This window comes from Mustelus asterias, chromosome 12 (genome assembly GCF_964213995.1).
Source record: "Mustelus asterias chromosome 12, sMusAst1.hap1.1, whole genome shotgun sequence".
NCBI lineage: Eukaryota > Metazoa > Chordata > Chondrichthyes > Carcharhiniformes > Triakidae > Mustelus > Mustelus asterias.
Genome location: NC_135812.1, coordinates 68,649,690 through 68,670,132, shown reverse-complemented (window position 1 = coordinate 68,670,132; position 20,443 = coordinate 68,649,690). Strand labels below are relative to the sequence as shown.

Here is a 20,443-nt window from a genome sequence, read left to right as displayed (position 1 = left end):
TGATGGTTTGAGTTATAAGGAGAGGCTGGAAAAACTGGGACTTTTTTCTCTGGAGCGTAGAAGGATGAGGGGGTGATTTTATAGAGGTCTATAAAATAATGAGGGGCATAGATCAGCTAGATAGTCAACATCTTTTCCCAAAGGTAGAAGAGTCTAAAACTAGAGGGCATAGGTTTAAGGTGAGAGGGGAGAGATACAAAAGGGTCCAGAGGGGCAATTTTTTCACACAGAGGGTGGTGAATGTCTGGAACGAGCCATCAGAGGCAATAGTAGGGTACAATTTTGTCTTTTAAAAAACAGTTAGACAGTTACATGGGTAAGATGGGTACAGAGGGACATGGGCCAAATGTGAGCAATTGGGACTAGTTTAGTGACAAAAACTGGATGGCATGGACAAATTGGGCCAACGGGCCTGTTTCTATGCTGCAAACCTCTATGACTATGACTCTATAGTTGACAAACACTTACCAGCCATTTAAAAATACAGCAAACAAAACAAATAAATGTTAATAGCAGTCTTTTGTAACAGCATTTCTTAAGAGGCCATAATGGTGTAAGTCGCACTAACTGCGGGCAGTTTTGAAACACTGTTACCTGTTTTTCCAGAACTCCAGCTCCACATTCGGGTTGGGATTGCAGCCTTTAAGCAGAGGTTCAGAGGAGTCTCTTTTGAGCACCTCACTGATCTGGTGACTCCAATCAATTATAACAGATTCAACAGTATGCACAATCCCTTTGTCTAGGAGTTCACCACTGCAAGGAGATCAGAGAAATATATTAAATATAACATTGACATCTATTTAACTCTGAAGGATTGGATAATTTGATCTGGCAGGAATCTTGTCAGATTAAACAAGAGGAGATCTTTTCACCTGTCTCTCTGCCTGAGTGCTGACTCCAGAGAATATGATCAGGTTTCGGTTTATTCAAACCTTTGTTTGAGGTTTCCAGTAATATTTATACCACTGATTCGGGTTGGGAAAGGAGAGAAATTAGTTACTCCAGGCTGGCATAAGCTTATTTTTTGAAATTTTTTGAAAATTCCTCTGCAGTTCCTTAATAATTAACCACCTCGACCTCCCCACCACCAGCCATCTTCCGCCCCAGGCCCACTATACCTAATAATGCTGGAATCAAGACGTAACCAGACATGGAACTGCATACCTGACAGTGGGCTATCAATTAGCTTTGAGCCCAAGACTAATTTCAGCTTTAATTTCACCTTTAATTACACAACTTTTTTCTTTGATATTTGAATTAGACACTACTACCACAAAACATTATCAGGAAAAGTCGGCAGTATGGTGGCACAGCGGTTAGCACCGCTGCCTCACAGCGCTAGGGACCCAGGTTCAATTCCAGCCTCGGGTAACTATCTGTGTGGAGTTTGCACGTTCTCTGCGTGGGTTTCCTCCAGGTGCTCCTGTTTTTCTCCCATAGTCTAAAATTTGGTTGATTGGCCCTGCTGAATTGCCCCTTAGTGTCAGGGAGATTAGTAGGATAAGTACGGGGGGTTACGGGGATGGGGCCTGTGTGGGATTATTGTCAGTGCAGGCTCGATGGACCGAATGGCCTCCTTCTGCACTGTAAGGATTCTATGAAGAGTCGGAGAGCAAATTACTTACCTATCCCCTATCTTGGGAACACTCGTGCTCACTGCAGTGTAATGAGGCAAAATAAATTTGATTATTTTTGAATTGCCTTCGTCTTAGCAGCGCTGGTTTAGGGATGCATTGATTGGCAGCCAAGTAGTGATGGTAAAACTGCCTGGCCTCTTTTCAGTTCCCATTTCTCACAGATAGAGGCCATGAAAAGGTGAATGGTCCATCCTGTGCGCCTCTGGAAGCAGGAGACCCACCGAGACCAAAATAGAAGTAGAAGGGAAGGAAGGTTGGTGGGTAGCGTGCCTTAGAACATTGCTTACAATAGGATAGTAGCGAGACATCTAGGACAGGGTTTTCTGCACTCATTGGAGCAGTCAGGAGTTGGAAATGGGTCATGGAGCCTTCCAGCCGAATGGCTGGTGTAGGTTGCTCTTTCTGGAATTTTCTATATGATGTGACGATCAACGTCTTCGAACAATAGAGGGTAATGATGGAAGTAAACCATCCAGTCAGGTATGCAGTTCCATGTCTGGTTAGGTCTTGATTCCAGCATTATTAGGAAAGAATGCCCGCCTGATTTTATTTTCCATTGAAGTGATACGATAAAATACCCAGGGGACACACTTGTCCAAAATGCTGAGGTTGCACTGTCAGTCAGGTCAGAATAAGCAGACAGGGCAAGACCTACCCAAAGAGGAGAGGAGGGAAAGTCACCCAGGGCTGTTATCGTGCAATTCCATAGTTTCAGATCAGCTTTGGGAGAGGCCCGGGAACTGGACCCAGTGGATGCTTTGATCAGGAAATTAAGAAAAGAGTAGGAGAGAAAAATGCCTCAGAGAATCTCGCCCTTCCTCAGAAAGAAAAGTTCTCAAAACAAAAAAGCTCTTACTTTTTTCCCAGCTCATACAAGGCTGCTGCTCTTTCTGCTCCGACTGGCAAAGGCAGCAGAGTTTTGCCTTTCACTTGGCCTATGACGACAAAGACGTTGCTTTTCAGGCTGTGGACATGTTGCATGACATCTTGAGACACAACCTGCGGCCAACAGTTATGATTCCTGCTGTTGGTTAAAACTGGCACCACCACCTAGGGAGAATGAGATAGCTCTGGTCAATTGAGAATAGTGGAAATCATCTTTTTAGAGCATATCACCAATGTACATTTGGACTGTTCATATTTATCAAGCAGAATATCACTTCACTAAATGTAACAGTCACTCCATTGCCTTTTACAGAGATACTTTCTCCCCCAACTTCCCCAATCAAATTCACAGCAACATTTTGTTCCTGCCTCAGAAACTAACCCTCTCTCACTTTACAGAGGGACTTCCTTGGGATGTTCAGTACTGTGATAATTCCCATGATCTGCATAGGGAATCATTAATTGGCCTCCCGTTTAGGCTCGTTGAATACGAGCTCCCTGGGGATTGGTAATCAGTTAATGGACCCGCTCAGGGTCTTGCTTTATACAAGGCTCGTATACTGAGCCCTGTATAAAGCAAGACCCTGAGTGGGTCCATTAACCTTTCAGTCCCGGTTGGGATCTGTTATGTTCACCACAGGCTTATGGTTATTATTTATTTTCATTTTGTGCAATAAAAGCATGGTTCCTTCACAGTCAACTCCTGGAGTTATTATGTGTACAATATGTGCTGACTCTAGCTCCTAACTGCTCCTCCCAAGTGCTGCACATAGAAACTAGAAGAATGAGTAGGCCATTCAGCCCTTCGAACCTTCTCCATCATCCGTTTTGATCATGGCTGATCATCAAATTCAATATCCTGATCCCACCTTCCCCCATATCCCTCGATCACTTTAGCCCCAAGAGCGAACAGGAATTCCTGATTTTTCTCAAGGCCTGGAACTTCCAATAACAGCAGAGAGCAAGACCCCAAAATGAAACTGCACCATTTTGATACAGATAGGAAACCCAGAGATCCAACAAATGATGGCCAACTATTTCAAAAAAACCTGACTCAAAGTAGGTCTGTGGGGCACAGGTGCATTGAAAGCAAAACATGATCTCCAGGTGTGTCTAACACACCATCACGGGCATCGTGGAAAAGTTGCAAATATTCAGTGGATTCTCTTGAATTTCTTTCAGAAAAATTGGAGAAAGCTGAGTTTGCTCTGAATTAATATGTCAAAACAGTACAAGAGCCGCGTGCTGCATGGAAAAGATTTCCAATTGAGACCTGAAACTTTAAAATGTTGGCTATTGTGATCCCCCCTCTTTCTGTCTGGTGTTACTTTGATAGGATTCCCAATTAACTCTGAATATCAAGTCTTCACAGGTTTCTGTCCCACCAGCAGTTCCAGTTGTCCAGCCAGATAAAGCTAAAGAGCTTCTCAACCCTCAATTTATCTACCTAGATATGGCTGAGATGATAGAATCCCTACAGTGCAAAAGGAGGCCATTCGGCCCATCAAGTCTGCACTGAGCACAATCTCACCCAGACTTTATCCTCATAACCCCATGCATTTACCCTAGCTAGTCCCCTGACATTAAGGGGCAATTTAGCATGGCCAGTCCACCTAATCTGCACATCTTTGGACTATAGGAGGAAACCGGACCACCCTGAGTAAACCCATGGGGAGAATGTGCAAACTCCACACAGACAGAGACCCAAGGCTGGAATTGAACACAGGTCCCTAGCACTGCGAGGCAGTAGTGCTAACCACTGTGTCACCGTGCTGCCCCTGATACAGGAGGATTATTTTATTGGCCATATTTATTAATGGCTAATACATGCTCAATACATTTGGAATGAATATCTGTGATATTCCCACTGCTCTTTGTCTCTGGTTTTACTCCTCTCCCAGGTCTGGATATGGCCCTGATGTTTGCTAATCTGCTCCAGCCTCAGACACTTGTAGTTTTCATTCTCTGGTCCACTCCAGTGTTTTCCCCATTGCCTGTGGCCTTGTTGTGTTGCACTGGTTGGCTCCCAGTTTTCTGGGAGTCTATTTAATTGTGACCCCACTTCTTTCCTCTACGCCCACCTTACCGAGTTCCGAAGCCTATTCAGTAGCTGACTCCTGCTGTAATCTTGAATGTAATCTTGAACCAAAATACTTGTTTCATTTACCGATCTTTCAAAACAGGAATAAAAATCTTGGCAGTGTAAGGGAAAGAAGTAGAGGAGGTCAATCTCAAAAGCATTATATAATTGGAGGGGGAAGTATTAATGACAAGGGGTGAGCAAGAAAGGGAGACAGAGATGATCATCCGCTTGAATCGGGCGGCACAGTTTCATAGCGGGTGAACAGCAATTCTCATTAGTTGCCCGCATGGAGACGGCACGATGGTTAGCACTGCTGCCTCACAGCACCAGGGTCCCGGATTCAGTTTCCGGCTTGGGTGACTCTGCGGAGTCTGCACCTTCTCCCCATGTCTGCGTGGATTTCCCTCTGGGTGCTCCGGGTTTCCTCCCACAGTCTGAAAGACGTGCTGGTTCAGTGCATTGGCCATGCTAAATTCTCGCTCAGTGTACCCGAACAGGCGCCGGAGTGTGGCGACTAGGGGATTTTCACAATAACTTCATTGCAGTGTTAATGTAAGCTTACTTGTGACTAATAAATAAACCCTGGAATGGCAGGTGATCACAACAGGAGGTAGACCAATGGCAGAGCAGGAAATGGCTCCCACTTTGTTCTGTCTGGAAAGGTCCAGAATACGTATTCTTTGCTTCTCCTGGTAGAAGAACTTCCTCCAAATTGGAATTAGAGCCATGACATTACCCTGGACTTGATACCCGCACTTTGCCCTCTACAGTCTCGACCTATAGTGTTGTATAACTGCAGCCAAAGTCTTTGACCCTTTTGTGTTGAGTGCTGCTTAAGAGGCAGTCTGTGTGAGAGCACTTGCTTAGCAACGCGAAACAGAAGCAACCAAGCCTTTTGTTGTATGGAGCACGCATACCGATAGTCATTCTGGTTACATAGTCTGTCACTAAGCACTTCACTCTGTATAAGTTTTAATTGAGCCTGGTATCCATCTTACTCTTGTAATCAAGAAGTCCCTTGTTTTCTTGTTCCTTCTCAGATAAGGAGTTAAGGGGAATCTCCTCTGAGTACATAATTTACCGAGCAACAAAACTCTTGGCAAACTCGCGGCTATCCAGTTCTTTAATTTGTTCTAAATTCTCCCAACAACAACAGCAACAGCAACATGAGTTTATATTCTTCATCCTTATTAGGCAGTCCCTCGAGATAGAGACTTCCACTGTGCTTCGATGGGTTCTGAATAGCTGATAAATGCGATGCAGATTCTGCCACATTCAGGGCAGGTGGTGCATGAAAGGGTTGGGTCGGTGGGTTGTTTGGAGGTGTCAGAGGGAAATAACGAATATGGTTTATTATAACTATTTCTTAGGGCAAATAGCAAGTATGGGTTATTAAGGGATCTCTATAAAAGTTGAACGTCTCATCATTAGGACTGGGGAATCTGTATGACACTCTCAGAAAGTTTAAGTAAAATTCCATAATCAGAGGAAAATAACATGCTGATTTAAACAAAGCCTTCTTAACATGGTTGAGCAACTAGCTCGTATGCCTAGTGACCTCTGTGTCACCCAAAGCTGGCAGTGCAAGGCTAAGCCTGGTAACAACAAAAGATTAGGAAGATAAATAATTCTTGGAGAAACAGACATCCTGCCTTGCAGTGTGGGTAAACTGATTAATGTGAATCTAAACAGGCAATGCTAGAATTCAAAACAATATACTGCTTCTGTGATGTTTCACTGTATAAGTGTATGTCGCTTTCATGTAAACATCAGAGTCCGCTTCAAAGACCCTTCTCTGAAGTAGTAGTCTCCCTACATGTGCTTGAACAAAGCGATCATTGCCTTCTGAATTTCCTGTAGTTTGTAAGAAATCAGCGATTACAGAGGTGTGTTCCTCGCTCCGATGCCTCGACTTCACCTCTGCACATTCCCAAAGTCTCTCGATATGTTCGGTGCCTTCCCAAATGAACTCTTCTCTGTCTTGTTCAGTTGCAGGCCAAAGTCAGCAGGGTTGTTTGATCTCTTCAGGAATGGGTTGAGGACATCCCGAAAGTGTTTCCGCCATTCTCCTGAGAGTCTCCTGCTGCGAACAAATTCAGAGTAGAGCAGTCACTTCACTGGTGTCCGGTGTGTGGGCAACATGTCCTTCTCAGCGGAGCTGGCTTTGAGTGATTGGCACCTCAATGCTGGGCGAGTTAGCCTGGGAGAGGATGCTGCTACATGACTGTATTTGTAGCCACCAGATTTGGAGGATCTTGTGAAGGCACCGCTGGTGGGACTCCACTTTGCTTGAATTTGCCACATGTGACGATAATGTCTGTGATGTCTCTCTCTGGCTGAAAATCACATTGCGACTCTGGAAGCAGATCCTTGGTCACTGGGAGGAGGCATTTGAAGAAGATCCTTACAATTAACTTCCTTGTGGCAGATATTTGGGAGACTCCAATGTCGTTACCACAATCAGACTAGTCTCCCTTTTGAGTCACAATCAGAGCGCCCTCAGGCATGCATTCTTTTTGTGGAGATGCTGGCGTTGGACTGGGGTAAGCACAGTAAGAAGTCTCACAACACCAGGTTAAAGTCCAACAGGTTTATTTGGTGGCAAATACCATTAGCTTTCGGAGCGCTGCTCCTTCGTCAGATGGAGTGGAAATCTGCTCTCAAACAGGGCACACAGACACAAAATCAAGTTACAGAATACTGCTTAGAATGCGAATCTCAACAGATTTCCACTCCATCTGACGAAGGAGCAGCGCTCCGAAAGCTAATGGTATTTGCCACCAAATAAACCTGTTTGGACTTTAACCTGGTGTTGTGAGACTTCTTACTATGCATTCTTTTTCCCAGATGAGCGTTATGAGGTTGTGTAGACATCTCAGCCGTGTTTCAGAGTTCCGGCAAGGACCATCCCTCCAGGAGCTTTTGTGTTTTTCAGTTGTCAAATCACTTGCTGAGACCAAGCTGGACGGGGAATTGAGGATTGGATTTGAGGATTGAGTTAAAGACAGAGTTGCAGTTGAGGTGCTTTTCAAAATGTTCTCTCCAGTGAGTACTGACTGCGTTCCTGTCTTTGATGAGTTCCAATCCATGTTTGGCCCTCAGACGAGTGGGCCCTTCAGTGCTTGGGCCATAGATGGTCCTGACAACCGTGGAGAAACCATACATGAAGGGATGTCCCCGAGTTGTTGGGTCTCCTGCACTTTGTCTGCCCACCATTTGTCATCATGGATTTTGTGCTCAAATGCTGCCTTCAGCTGCCTGTCTGCTGCTTTCCGCTTGAGCAGTGATAGGGTTTCCAGTCAATGAAAGCTTTTATGATTTGATTTGATTTGATTTATTATTGTCACATGTATTAGTATACAGTGAAAAGTATTGTTTCTTGTGCTCAAAGCACATCATTTATAGAGAAGGAAAGGAGAGAGTGCAGATGGTAGTGTTATAGTCATAACTAGGTGTAGAGAAAGATCAACTTAGTGTGAGGTAAGTCCATTCAAAAGTCTGACAGCAGCAGGGAAGAAGCTGTTCTTGAGTCGGTTGGTATGTGTCCTCAGACTTTTGTATCTTTTTCCCAACGAAGGTGGAAGAGAGAATGTCCGGGGTGCATGGGGTGCTTAATTATGCTGGCTGCTTTGCTGAGGCAGCGGGAAGTGTAGACAGAGTCAATGGATAGGAGGCTGGTTTGAGTAATGGACTGGGCTTCATTCACAACCCTTTGTAGTTTGTTGCGGTCTTGGGCAGAGCAGGAGCCATACCAAGCTGTAACACAACCAGAAAGAATGCTTTCTATGGTGCATCTGCAAAAGTTGATGAGAGTCATAGCTGACATGCCAAATTTCCTTAGTCTTCTGAGAAAGTAGAGGCGTTGGTGGGCTTTTAACTATAGTGTCAGCATGGGGGGACCAGGACAGGGTGTTGGTGATCTGGACACCTAAAAACTTGAAGCTCTCGACCATTTCTACTTTGTTCCCATTGATGTAGACAGGAACACGTTCTCCACTACGCTTCCTGAAGTCGATGACTATCTCCTTCGTTTTCTTGACATTGAGGGAGAGATTATTGTTGTCGCACCAGTTCACCAGATTCTCTATCTCATTCCTGTACTCTGTCTCGTCATTGTTTGAGATCCGACCCACTACGGTGGTGTCGTCAACAAACTTGAAAATCGAGTTGGAGAGGAATTTGGCCACACAGCCATAGGTGTATAAGGAGTATAGCAGGAGGCTGAGGACACAGCCTGTGGGGCACCAGTGTTGAGGATGATTGTGGAGGAGGTGTTGTTGCCTATCCTTACTGATTGCAATCTGTGGGTTAGGAAGTTCAGGATTCAGTCGCAGAGGGAGGAGTCGAGTCCCAGGCCATGGAGTTTGGAGATGGGTTTCGTAGGAATAATGGCATTGAAGGCTGAGCTGTAGTCAATAAATAGGAGTCTGACATAGGTGTCCTTGTTATCTAGGTGTTCCAGGGTTGAGTGCAGGGCCAGGGAGATGGCATCTGCTGTGGACCTGTTGCAGCTTTGTGCTTATTGGGGTGGCATGGTAGCACAGTGGCTAGCACTGCTGCCTCACAGTGCCAGGACCCTGGGTTCAATTCCCAGCTTGGATCACTGCCTGTGTGGAGTCTGCACGTTCTCCCCAGGGTTTCCTCTGGGTGCTCCAGTTTCTTCCTACAGTCCAAAAGATGTGCTGGTTAGGTGCACTGGCCATGCTAAAATCTCCCTCAGTGTATCCGAATAGGGGCTGGAGTATGGCGACTGGGGGATTTTCACAATAACTTCATTGCAGTGTTAATGTAAGCCTACTTGTGATGCTAATAAATAAATGAAATATGCTCAATTAGGTCTGATAAGTCTTGCTTGCTTTCTTCTAATTATTCATGATGTTTCCTGATGGAGAGACCAAGTACCTCTTTGCAGCTGCTTGTTATGGTAGACTATAGGGTGAACCAGGCACTATGGGCACACATTAGCTTTTGGTGGCTGGTGGTTGACAGGTTGGCTGTGAGGTGCTGACTGAGAAGGGTCACTTTGATAGAATCTTAGAGATCTTCAGTGTTAATTTGTTTTGTGGGGTTGCATCTGTTGTCTCCACTGTTTAGGAGCCATGCTGATGGTGATGGTAGATCAGACAAGGCAGCATGATCAGTCAAACAGCCATCATTACTTGTCACCACTGTGCCACCATGTCAGCCCAATAAGCACAAAGCCGCAACAGGTCCACAGCAGACACCATCTCCCTGGCCCTGCACTCAACAAAGACATCTATATCAGAATCCTGAACTTCCGAACCCACAGACTGCAATCAGTAAGGTGACGTGGACATCTCTGTGATCCCATGCTCAAGAGGTGATGCAGTTGATCAAATGCCAGTGTTTGGACTGTGGGTAATTGCCGTGAAGTTTTGCGCTTGCCTCATTGGTGGAACAGGGTGTTGGCAATGACAAGGTCATGTTGTGGACATTTTGTCACCTGGAGGAGCTCGTTGGAGTTTGCTTTCCCTAATACTTCCTTACCAATCACATCTTTCCAGAGATTCTCGCTGCTTGCAACTCTGGTGATGAAACCTTCAAAGGGGATGAATTTGCCACCCGTTGGGACTTGAACTATGAATTGCTCAAGGTCGGTGTAGATTCCCAGCTCAGCCTCATCATTGTCTCAACTGTAGAAACATATACACTGATGACAGTGGCAAGCTAATTCCTCATTAAGGTGGGCTGGATAGACATGGGGCACTCACTTACCCACACAAGGGGAGTTGCTGAGGCATCAAAAAAGTTCATTCCTGATGGTGAAGCCCACTCTGTGGAGAAGTCATTTCTTTTCTGAAAGGCCCTTCCAGAAAATGGTGCACCTGCTGCCTTGTTCCTTCAGTTGGCCCTCTCCTTCATGTGACTCACAATGTCTATGTGGTGGCGCCCGAGTTCCCGAGCCATGGTGACAATGCGGTGCTCAAGTCTGTTGAGATTGCCCATGAGGCTTTTGATGTTACAGCTCCCAAACTTCACTCAGATGAGTGGCAGACACGTGTGTGTAATTTTTTATTTAAAAAGGGCTGGTCGTTGCATTCCAACGACAGTCTCAGCAGTGCGGGGCTTTATTCCAACGGGGGAAGGTTCCAAGTTAATTGAAAGCGAGGCTGTGCAGTGAGACCCAGGCACAATGATACCCAAATGCATATGTAACTGGTGACCAGGATAAATGGAGTGAATCTGAGAAACCAGTCAAACCAGTAGCCAGACACAGGCTCAGTAGGAAACCAATGGCTCTCAGTGATGGGGGAAGGGCAGTAGACTGAGCCACAATACCTTAAATATTGCAGAAGATCAGCAAGAGAGATACAGAATTTAGATCATACAGTCAGGGTGACCAACACCCTGTTTCTATCATGGCTGAGAGGGGTGTGGAGGGATATGGTCCAAGTGCAGGTTAGTGGGACTAGGCAAAAAATGGTTCGGCACAGACAAGAAGGGCCAAAAGGCCTGTTTCTGAGCTGTAATTTTCTATGGTTTCTATGGTTTCTAACACTAAGGGAGAAAATTGAGGGACACTTTGGCATGAATGGGGACCACGTGACCATGGAGGAGCGTGGGTGGAGGTGTTGGGGGGCGGGGGGTGGGGGGGGGGGGTGCTGTTCTGGCAGACCTGTCAAGAGTGGGTGGTCAGGAGGATTTTGATTTGATTTGATTTATTATTTTTACATGTATTAATATACAGTGAAAAGTATTGTTTCTTGCGTGCTATACAGATAAAGCATAGCATACATAGAGAAGGAAAGGAGAGGGTGCAGAACGTAGTGTTACAGTCATAGCTAGAGTGTAGAGAAAGATCAGCTTAATACGAGTTAAGTCCAGTCAAAGGTCTGATGGCAGCAGGGAAGAAGTTGTTCTTGAGTCAGTGGGTATGTGTCCTCAGACTTTTGTGTCTTTTTCCTGATGGAAGAAAGTGGAAAAGAGTATGTCTGGGATGCGTGGGGTCCCTGATTGTGTCGGCTGCTTTTCCGAGGCAGCGGGAAGTGTAGCTGGAGTCAATAGATGGGAGGTTGGTTTGCGCAATGGACTGGGTTTGTGCATTCGCGAAATTTAAAGATCTAAAACTTGGAACAAATGATGTCAGACAACAGACATCCCAAGACATGGAACGCAGGACTGTCCTGAAAAATCAAGGACCGTTGGTCACAGCAGAATATGGGTAAAAAATGTCTCCTTAATGTTGAGAGTGCAGGAATTTGACGCCAAGCTTGAAGGATGATGCAGATCAAAATTTTCACACAGGCTGCAGGTCCAGAAAGAATAAAATAAATAACAGCAGCGGATTTTGGACAGAAGCCGGCCCTTACTTTTTCCCAATGTTGTCCAATGCAGAATATGTGGTCCTGACATCCAGCGAAGTCCAGGAGTTTGAAGCTAAATATGAGAGAAAATCTGCAGCCATCTCTTTCCAGATTGTTAACAGAGCACACAAGGTAGGTCAGGGAATGGGCTTTGAACCATCGGAGAGAATCTGTTTAAGGTAACAGTTAACTTGAAGTTTAGGTTAAACTAAGCACACAGTTAGGATCAGGGAGCTGGAAAATCTAAAGTATGGACTGAGAGAGGGAAAGAGTTCGTGGATGATTGCAGATGGCTATTGATAAGTGGACATAGTGAGGAGCTCCTTATCTGCAGCTGTCTACACAGGAGCCATTTTGACTCTCCTGACTTGTATCGAGCACCTTCAGCATAATGATATATTTTACGGCTGTTATAAAACAAAACATGATGCCAGGCCCTCTAAGGAAATATTATGGCAGAGAACAAAAACTGGTTGAAGAGTTGGGTTTTAAGGAATATTTTTGGAGAGCATTTTCCCGTCCCCCTTGCCATGGGAATCGTAACGGGCGGGGGTGGACTATGCAAATGCCCGTTGACATTGGGTGGGAAACCCACACAGATATGGGGAGAATGTGCAAACTCCACACAGTCACCCAAGGCTGTCAACGTTTGGGGTTACCATTGACCAGAAACTCAACTGGACTCACCACATAAACACAGTGGCTACAAGAACAGGTCAGAGGCTAGGAATACTGTGGCGAGTAACCCACCTCCTGACTCCCCAAAGCCTGTCCACCATCTACACGGCACCAACACACACAAGAAGCTGGATACCATCCAGGACAAAGCAGCCTGCTTGATTGACACCACATCCACAAACATCCACTCCCTCCACCACCGAGGCTCAGTAGCAGCAGTGTGCACTATCTACAAGATGCACTGCAGCAATTCACCAAAGATCCTTAGACAGCACCTTCCAAACCCATGACCACTTCCATCTCGAAGGACAAGAGCAGCAGATACATAGAAACACCACCATCTGCAGGTTCCCTCCAAGCCACTCACCATCCCGACTTGGAAATATGTCGCTGGGTCTAAATCCTGGAATTCCCTCCCTAACGGCATTGTGGGGTCAACCCACAGCACACGGGCTGCAGCGATGCAAGAAGGCAGCTCACCACCACCTTCTCAAGGGCAGCCAGGGATGGGCAATAAATGCTGGCGTGGCCAGCGACGCCCATGTCCCACGAATGAATAAAAAATAATAAACCCAATGCAGCGAGGCGGCAGGCAGGAAGGAGTATTTACAATGCAGGGAGAACTGAATGCAAAGGAATTGATAAAGAGGAAGAAAATTGACAAAGAGAGACAGCATAAATCATTTAGCTTTCTCTTGCAACTACCAATGAAGATTGCAACATCAATTGCAAATGTTTATTGGTCAGTGCTTGCATCAAGTTATGGAATATATTGTAAGGGACGAACAATGATCACTACTTTCAGTACATTGTGTAGATTCGCTCATTTGTGTTAAATAGGACATCATAAATCATCCACACAGGTGAGGCCATTTTTAAAGTTTGTCAAATTTGTGAATGATGTTCATGCAAAATCTGATCAGCACGTTCAGTTAATTCCTTCCTCCAGTTAAATTGATTTTCAGATTATAAAAAAAGAAAATTTTAAATAGCACATTTATCTCAGGAGCAAGAAATAAGCTTAATACAGCTTGAACATGTTGAATGAAGAAACCTCGATACTGTATTATCGAGGCAAATCAAGGGATGGGGAATTGGTCTCTATCAGAGCAGTAATGTTCCTCAGCTTCTTACATATCCTGTCTTCTGCCAGTACAGATATCACTGGGCTACATTTGGCTACAGTCAGATAGCTGATCAGTGTGCGACAAATGTGGCACAGTGGTTAGCACTGCTGCCTCATTGTGCCAGGGTCCTGGGTTCGATCCCTGGTTTGGGTCATTGTCTGTGTGGAGTTTGCACGTTCTCCCCATGTCTGCGTGGGTTCCCTCTGGGTGCTCCAGTTTCCACAGTCTGTAGATGTGCAGGTTAGGTGGATTTTGGCTATGTTTAATTGTCTTTTTGTGTCTCAAAATATGTAGACTAGGGGGATTAGCAGGGTAAATAAGTAGAGTTACAGGGATAGGGCCTGGGTGGGATGCTCTGTCAGAGAGTCAGTGCAGACTCAATGGCCTCTGCTCTGTAGGGATTCTATGATTCAATGTTATTCTGCAGCCTGTCACCAAGAGAATATAGAGTGGACCAGAAGCAACACAATTTCCAAACTTCCTCTGCCTGCAGAAGGAGGTCTGATTTCTGAATCATGCCAAGATTGGGATCTCAACAGAGTTGAGAAATCAAGCCTATCTTACTCCACCTTGTGGCTCCATGGTTAGATACTTCATTACACCATCATTAATATTTAAACAATTGGAGAAGTAACATCCTTTTTGTCATTTTCGCTGCAGTTACATTTCATGATGTGGAGATGACGGCGTTGGATAGCTAGGTTCCGCACACATGAGGACGGCCTCAACCAGGATATTGGGTTCATGTCACACTATCTGTAACCCCCACAACTTGCCTGGATGTGCAAAGTCTCACAACCTGTCCTGTCTGGAGACAATACACATCTCTTTAACCTGTGCTTAATGCTCACTCCACTCACATTGTCTGAACCTTTAAGACTTGATTAGCTGTAAAGACTCACATTCCAATCATTATTCATGTAAATTGAGTTTGTGTCTTTGTGCCCTGTTTGTGATCAGACCTCCCACCCACCTGACAAAGGAACAGCCTGTTCCGAAAGCTCGTGGCTTTTGCTACCAAATAAACCTGTTGGACTTTAACCTGGTGTTGTTAGACTTCTTACTGTGTTACATTTCATGTAATTTATACAAAAATCATAGAATCATAGATCCCACAGTGCGGAAGAGCCATTCAGCTCATCAAGTCTGCACCGACTCTCTGACAGAGTACCTTACCCAGATAAAGACAAACATCTCGCCAAGGCCATCCCCACACCCCCACTTCTTGCCTTCAAACAACCGCACAACCTCAAATAGACCATTGTCCGCAGCAAACTACCCAGCCTTCAGGAGAACAGTGACCACGACACCACACAACCCTGCCACAGCAACCTCTGCAAGACGTGCCGGATCATCGACACAGATGCCATCATCTCATGTGAGAACACCATCCACCAGGTACACGGTATATACTCTTGCAACTCGGCCAACGTTGTCTACCTGATACGCTGCAGGAAAGGATGTCCTGAGGCATGGCACATTGGGGAAACTATGCAGACGCTGTGACAACGGATGAATGAACACCGCTCGACAATCACCAGGCAAGACTGTTCTCTTCCTGTTGGGGAGCACTTCAGCTGTCACGGGCATTCGGCCTCTGATATTCGGGTAAGCGTTCACCAAGGCAGCCTTCACGACACACGACGGCGCAGAGTCGCTGAGCAGAAACTGATAGCCAAGTTCCGCACACACGAGGACGGCCTCAACCGGGATATTGGGTTCATGTCACACTATTTGTAACCCCCACAGCTTGCCTGGACCTGCAGAGTTTCACTGGCTGTCTTGTCTGGAGACAATACACATCTTTTTAGCCTGTCTTGATGTTCTCTCCACTCACGTTGTTTGTATCTTAAAGACTTGATTAGCTGTAAGTATTCGCATTCCAACCATTTTTCATGTAAATTGAGTCTGTGTCTTTATATGCCCTGTTTGTGAACAGAATTCCCACTCACCTGAAGAAGGGGCTTGGAGCTCCGAAAGCTTGTGTGGCTTTTGCTACCAAATAAACCTGTTGGACTTTAACCTGGTGTTGTTAAACTTCTTACTGTGTTTACCCCAGTCCAACGCCGGCATCTCCACATCATGGCACTTATTGCCCATCCCTAGTTGCCTGAGGGCAGTTGAGAGTCAACCTCATTGCTGTGGCTCTGGAGTCACATGTAGCTTGTAAAATGTCTTTCCTCCTGCACATCCCTCCTCTCTCTCTCCTGAAAAGTGCTGTAGCCAGAGGCCATCCTAAGAGGCCTTAACCAAGTAACTGGTCTGCACGTCTGAGCCTGGAAAGCAATGTTCGACTTTACTGGTAGCACAGTGGCACACTGGTTAGCACTGCTGCCTCACAGCGTCAGGAACTCAGGGTCAATTCTGGCCTTGGGTAATTACCTGTGCAGAGTTTGCACATTCTTCCCCTGTCTGCGTGGGTTTCCTCCGGGTGATCCGGTTTCATCCCACAGACTAAAGAGGTATGGATTAGGTTGGACTGGCCTGTTAAATTGTCCCTTTGTGTCAGGGGGACCAGCAGGGTAAATACATTGGGTTGCAAGGGATGGGCCTGGGTGGGATTGTTGTTGGTGCAGGTGCGATGGGCCAAATGGCTTCCTTCTGCACTGTAGAGATTCTATGAATGTAGAGGGTAGCATAGCCAAACCTAAAAAAACCTGTTTTCACTCAGCACCTCTGCTTTACAATGGGGATCACTCGACAGTATTCAGGAGTGGAAGATCTTGTTAATTATTCATGCCTCTCACCTCAGGACACCGAGTTTAAAAAGTCACAGAAAATCATTGATTCAATCAATGGAATGTATTTTCTGTGATGTAGCCAAGAACTGATTGCACCTATTTGTTATGTGTAACAGATCTAAATTTGAGTTGACACTTTTAATTTTGTCTTTAGCTCGAATGCAGTTAAAGATTGATTTAAAGCCTCCCATCAAATTTAATAGGGATTTAGGCTGAGATTAAGTTGAACTGTAATCCATAGCAACAATAGCTCAAAATACTCAACAATATGGTGTAATATGCCATGTGTTTACAGGAAAAGAACGGATCCTTTGAATTATATCCCCCCACCCCCCTCCCCACCCTCCCCCATCCCCAAAATCACTGGTTAAAAATCACCTAATCACCTATAAAGTAAAATTTGACAGAATTACCAGAAACTCCATTGGTGATAATTATGAGGGAATCAAAACCTGAAACCAAAATCCAAGTACACCCCTTACTGAGAAAAACAAAATCTAAACTATTCAGTCATCATAAACCACGGCACGATACTACACTAAATTGTACCTTCCTGAGTAAGGGGACAAGTTGCTTCAGGTGATTTTATTGAACTTTTATTTCAACACGTTGCAGTAATGGCCTGCTGAACAGAATGTTCACACTCATGCGTTTCTGTTTTCCTCAAATAAATACTAATTGACTAAATTCATGTGTCGTACGCCATGGAGAGTTATTAAAAACCAGTGTGGAAGAAGCCAGGCACATCAAATTTTAAATTAATAGGGTAATAGCCAAATTGAAATCCATGTCCTTTTTTTAAGACGTCTTCTGGCTCAGTGTATTTAAAAGAAGGTGCATTGCTTCCTGAACCTGAACCTGAACCTGTCTCATGATTGCTTGGTTGGAGTGACCACTCTTGTTTTATTCATTCGTGGGACAGGGGCATCACTGGCTGGGCCAGCATTTATTGACCATTCCTAATTGCCCGAGACCAGTTAAGAATCAATTGTTGTGGCTCTAGAGTCACATGTAGGCCAGACCAGGCGAGCACAGCAGATTTCCTTCCCTAAAGGACATGAGTGAAGCAGATGGGTTTTTCCAACAATCGACAATGGTTTCATGATCATCAGTGGATTCTTAATTCCAGGTATTATTTTATTGAATTCAAATTCAATAAAATCCCGTGGTGGGATTCAAGCCCGGGTCCCCAGAACATTGGCTGAGTTTCTGGATTAATAGATTAGCAATAATGCCACTAGGCCATCGGCTCCCTGTAAAAAACTGAAACTCATGAATTCTTCAAATCCTTGTACCCAGATATGAACCAAAGAGTGCTGTCTGAGGTGCTTGCATCTTTAAAGTTAAAGTTTATTTATTAGTCACAAGTGAGGCTTACATGAACACTGCAATGAGGTCACTGCAAAATTCCCCTAGTCACCACACTCTGACATCTGTTCAGGTCAATACACCTAATCTAATCAGCATGTTTTTTGGACTGTGGGAGGAAACCAGAGCACCCGGAGGAAACCCACTTAGACACAGGGAGAACATGCAGACTCCGCACAGACAGTGACCCAAGCTGGGAATCAAACCCAGGTCCCTGTCAGGCAGCAGTGCTAACCACTGTGCCACCCATAGCAAGAGCCTACTGCACCTGGTACTCCCAGGCAGTCTCCCATCCAAGTACTAACCAAGCCTGAGTCTGCTTAGCTTCTAAATTCAAACAAGATCAGGCATTTTCAGACTAGTATAGCCATAGGCACGTTGCTGGGCCAGTTTAGAAATAAATCAATGTTCTTGTTAGCAGAAATCAATAGAAATGGAAAATAAACAGGAATGGAAACTTGCAAATTTGAAATAGTGACAGAGGATTGTGAAAATCAACCGAGCTGGATTTTATTCTGCTTACAGTATAGGAAACCCAGGAAATTCATTCAAAACCCGGAGAGAGAGGCTTTGGCTTTTTTTTTGCTGTTCTGACCAGAGGGGTCTTCACCTGAAAGATTAACATTTTATTCCCAAACCTTGTCTCGATCTGGCTACGACGTCTTAAGTCAATGGAGCTTTGAATTGGGATTACCTCGTCCACCAGGGCTGCGAACTGGTCCAGAGGGCAGTAAGCCAGGTCACCGAACACCAGGTTCTTCTTCATGGAGTCTGCGGTCAGCTTCTCCTTCTGCCTTTTGACGAAGAAGACGGCTTTGTTTTTGCTGAGGTTCGGGAACTCCAGGCTGGGCACTAGGTGTCCGGCTGGGTTCAGGGATATCACCAACACCGTCTGCTCGCCCTTCTCCACAAAGTCCTGGATCACCAGCCGGTGCTCCTCGGTGCCCACGCACTTGTGCCAGCGGTCAGCTTTCAGCTTCAGCGTCTTCAGGACATAGTCCTGGAGGAAATCCCAGCCCTGCTCAGAGCTGCTCTCCCCCATGACTCTTTATTTGGGAGTGTTTGAATCCCTGTAGCTCTCTCCTCTTATTGCCCGGGCGATTCTGAAAGCTGGGAGCCCAGTGAGAGGGAGTAAGCCAAGCGATTCGTGCCCATAGCAACTGGCTTGTTTGCAGGTTGCTTTACTGTGTGTGTGTTGGGAGGTGGTTTGAGAGGAAAAGAGAGAAGTATAGGCTGGTAATCAACAAACTTTCAGCTCCTCCCCACCCCAGGCTGCTGCCAAAAGAAAGTGTGGCAGTGAGAACTGGAAGAGGGGAAAATGTAGCAAAGAGCAAGATAGCAGGAGGGAGAAGTCATTAAACAATGACTCCAAGATGTGGAGATGGGCGGGGAAGGTGGGTTGTTAGAAGGAAGGTGGTGGGCAGCACGATGGCACAGTGGTTAGCACGACTGCCTCTCAGCGCCAGGGACCTGGGTTCAATTCCATTATGTGGAGATGCCGGCGTTGGACTGGGGTATAAGAACATAAGAACAGGGCATATAAAAACACAAACTCAATTTACAAAATAATGATTGGAATGCGAGTCTTTACAGGTAATCAAGTCTTAAAGGTACAGACAATGTGAGTGGAGAGAGGGTTAAGCACAGGTTAAAGAGATGTATATTGTCTCCAGCCAGGACAGTTAGTGAGATTTTGCATGCCCAGGCAAGTCGTGGGGGTTACAGATAGTGTGACATGAACCCAAGATCCCGGTTGAGGCCATCCCCATGTGTGCGGAACGTGGCTATCAGTCTCTGCTCAGCGACTCTGCATTGTCGTGTGTCGTGAAGGCCGCCTTGGAGAACACTTACCCGAAGATCAGAGGCCAAAAGCACTCCGAAAGCTAGTGGCTTTTGCTACCAAATAAACCTGTTGGACTTTAACCTGGTGATGTGAGACTTCTTACTGTGTTCAATTCCATCCACAGGTCACTCTGTCTGTGCGGAGTTTGTACAATCTCCTTTTGTCTATCTGGGTTTCCTCCGGGTGCTCCAGTTTCCTCTCACACACCAAAGATTTGCAAGTTAGGTTGATTGGCCATGCTAAATTAACCTTAGTGCCAGGGGGATTAGCAAGTTAAATTCATGGGGTTAAGGGGATAGGGCCCAGGTGGGATTGTGGTCAGTGCAGACTCAATGGGCCAAATTGCCTCCTTCAGCACTGTAGGGATTCTATGGATAAAACAAACTGAGGAAAGGGGAAAGAAAAGTTTTTAAGAATGTCAAAAATTAATACCATTGTTACCGTTACCACTGGAGTTCCATGTTCAGGTCCAGTTTGGCCTGGACTAGTCATTTCCCAATTTTACTCCCCAATTTTTTATTGTTTCTTCCCCCCTTCTGAAAAGACATGGAAGGAGCTGGAAAAAGAGAAAAAAAACGGAAGTGGGAAATATAAAAGGAGTGTCTTTCAAGAACTTAAAATAGGAAAGGAAAAATAAATGCCTCTTTCATGGCTCGAACCCACCAATTTAATTTTGTTTCTGTCCCCTTGCTCAAAATAATCCACAATAATGTCCATCAGTTCCTGAATAAACTACAGCCTACTCTTTTTCCTGGG

At 45.4% G+C, this 20,443-nt stretch overlaps 1 protein-coding gene and 1 pseudogene across 1 annotated transcript in view; both read right to left on the bottom strand.

Moving 5' to 3' along the window:
• Positions 1 to 18,886, bottom strand: part of dnah9 (dynein, axonemal, heavy chain 9) — a 591,107-nt gene extending 572,221 nt beyond the window's left edge. The window contains exons 1-3 of the mRNA XM_078225415.1: positions 18,539 to 18,886; positions 2,494 to 2,687; positions 595 to 753 (exon numbers count right to left, since the gene is read on the bottom strand). Coding sequence (XP_078081541.1) covers positions 595 to 753; positions 2,494 to 2,687; positions 18,539 to 18,886 — 701 coding nt within the window. The remainder of the gene's footprint in view (positions 1 to 594; positions 754 to 2,493; positions 2,688 to 18,538) is intronic.
• On the bottom strand, positions 18,101 to 18,219 carry LOC144502174 (5S ribosomal RNA; annotated as a pseudogene).
• Positions 18,887 to 20,443: the final 1,557 nt, after the last annotated feature.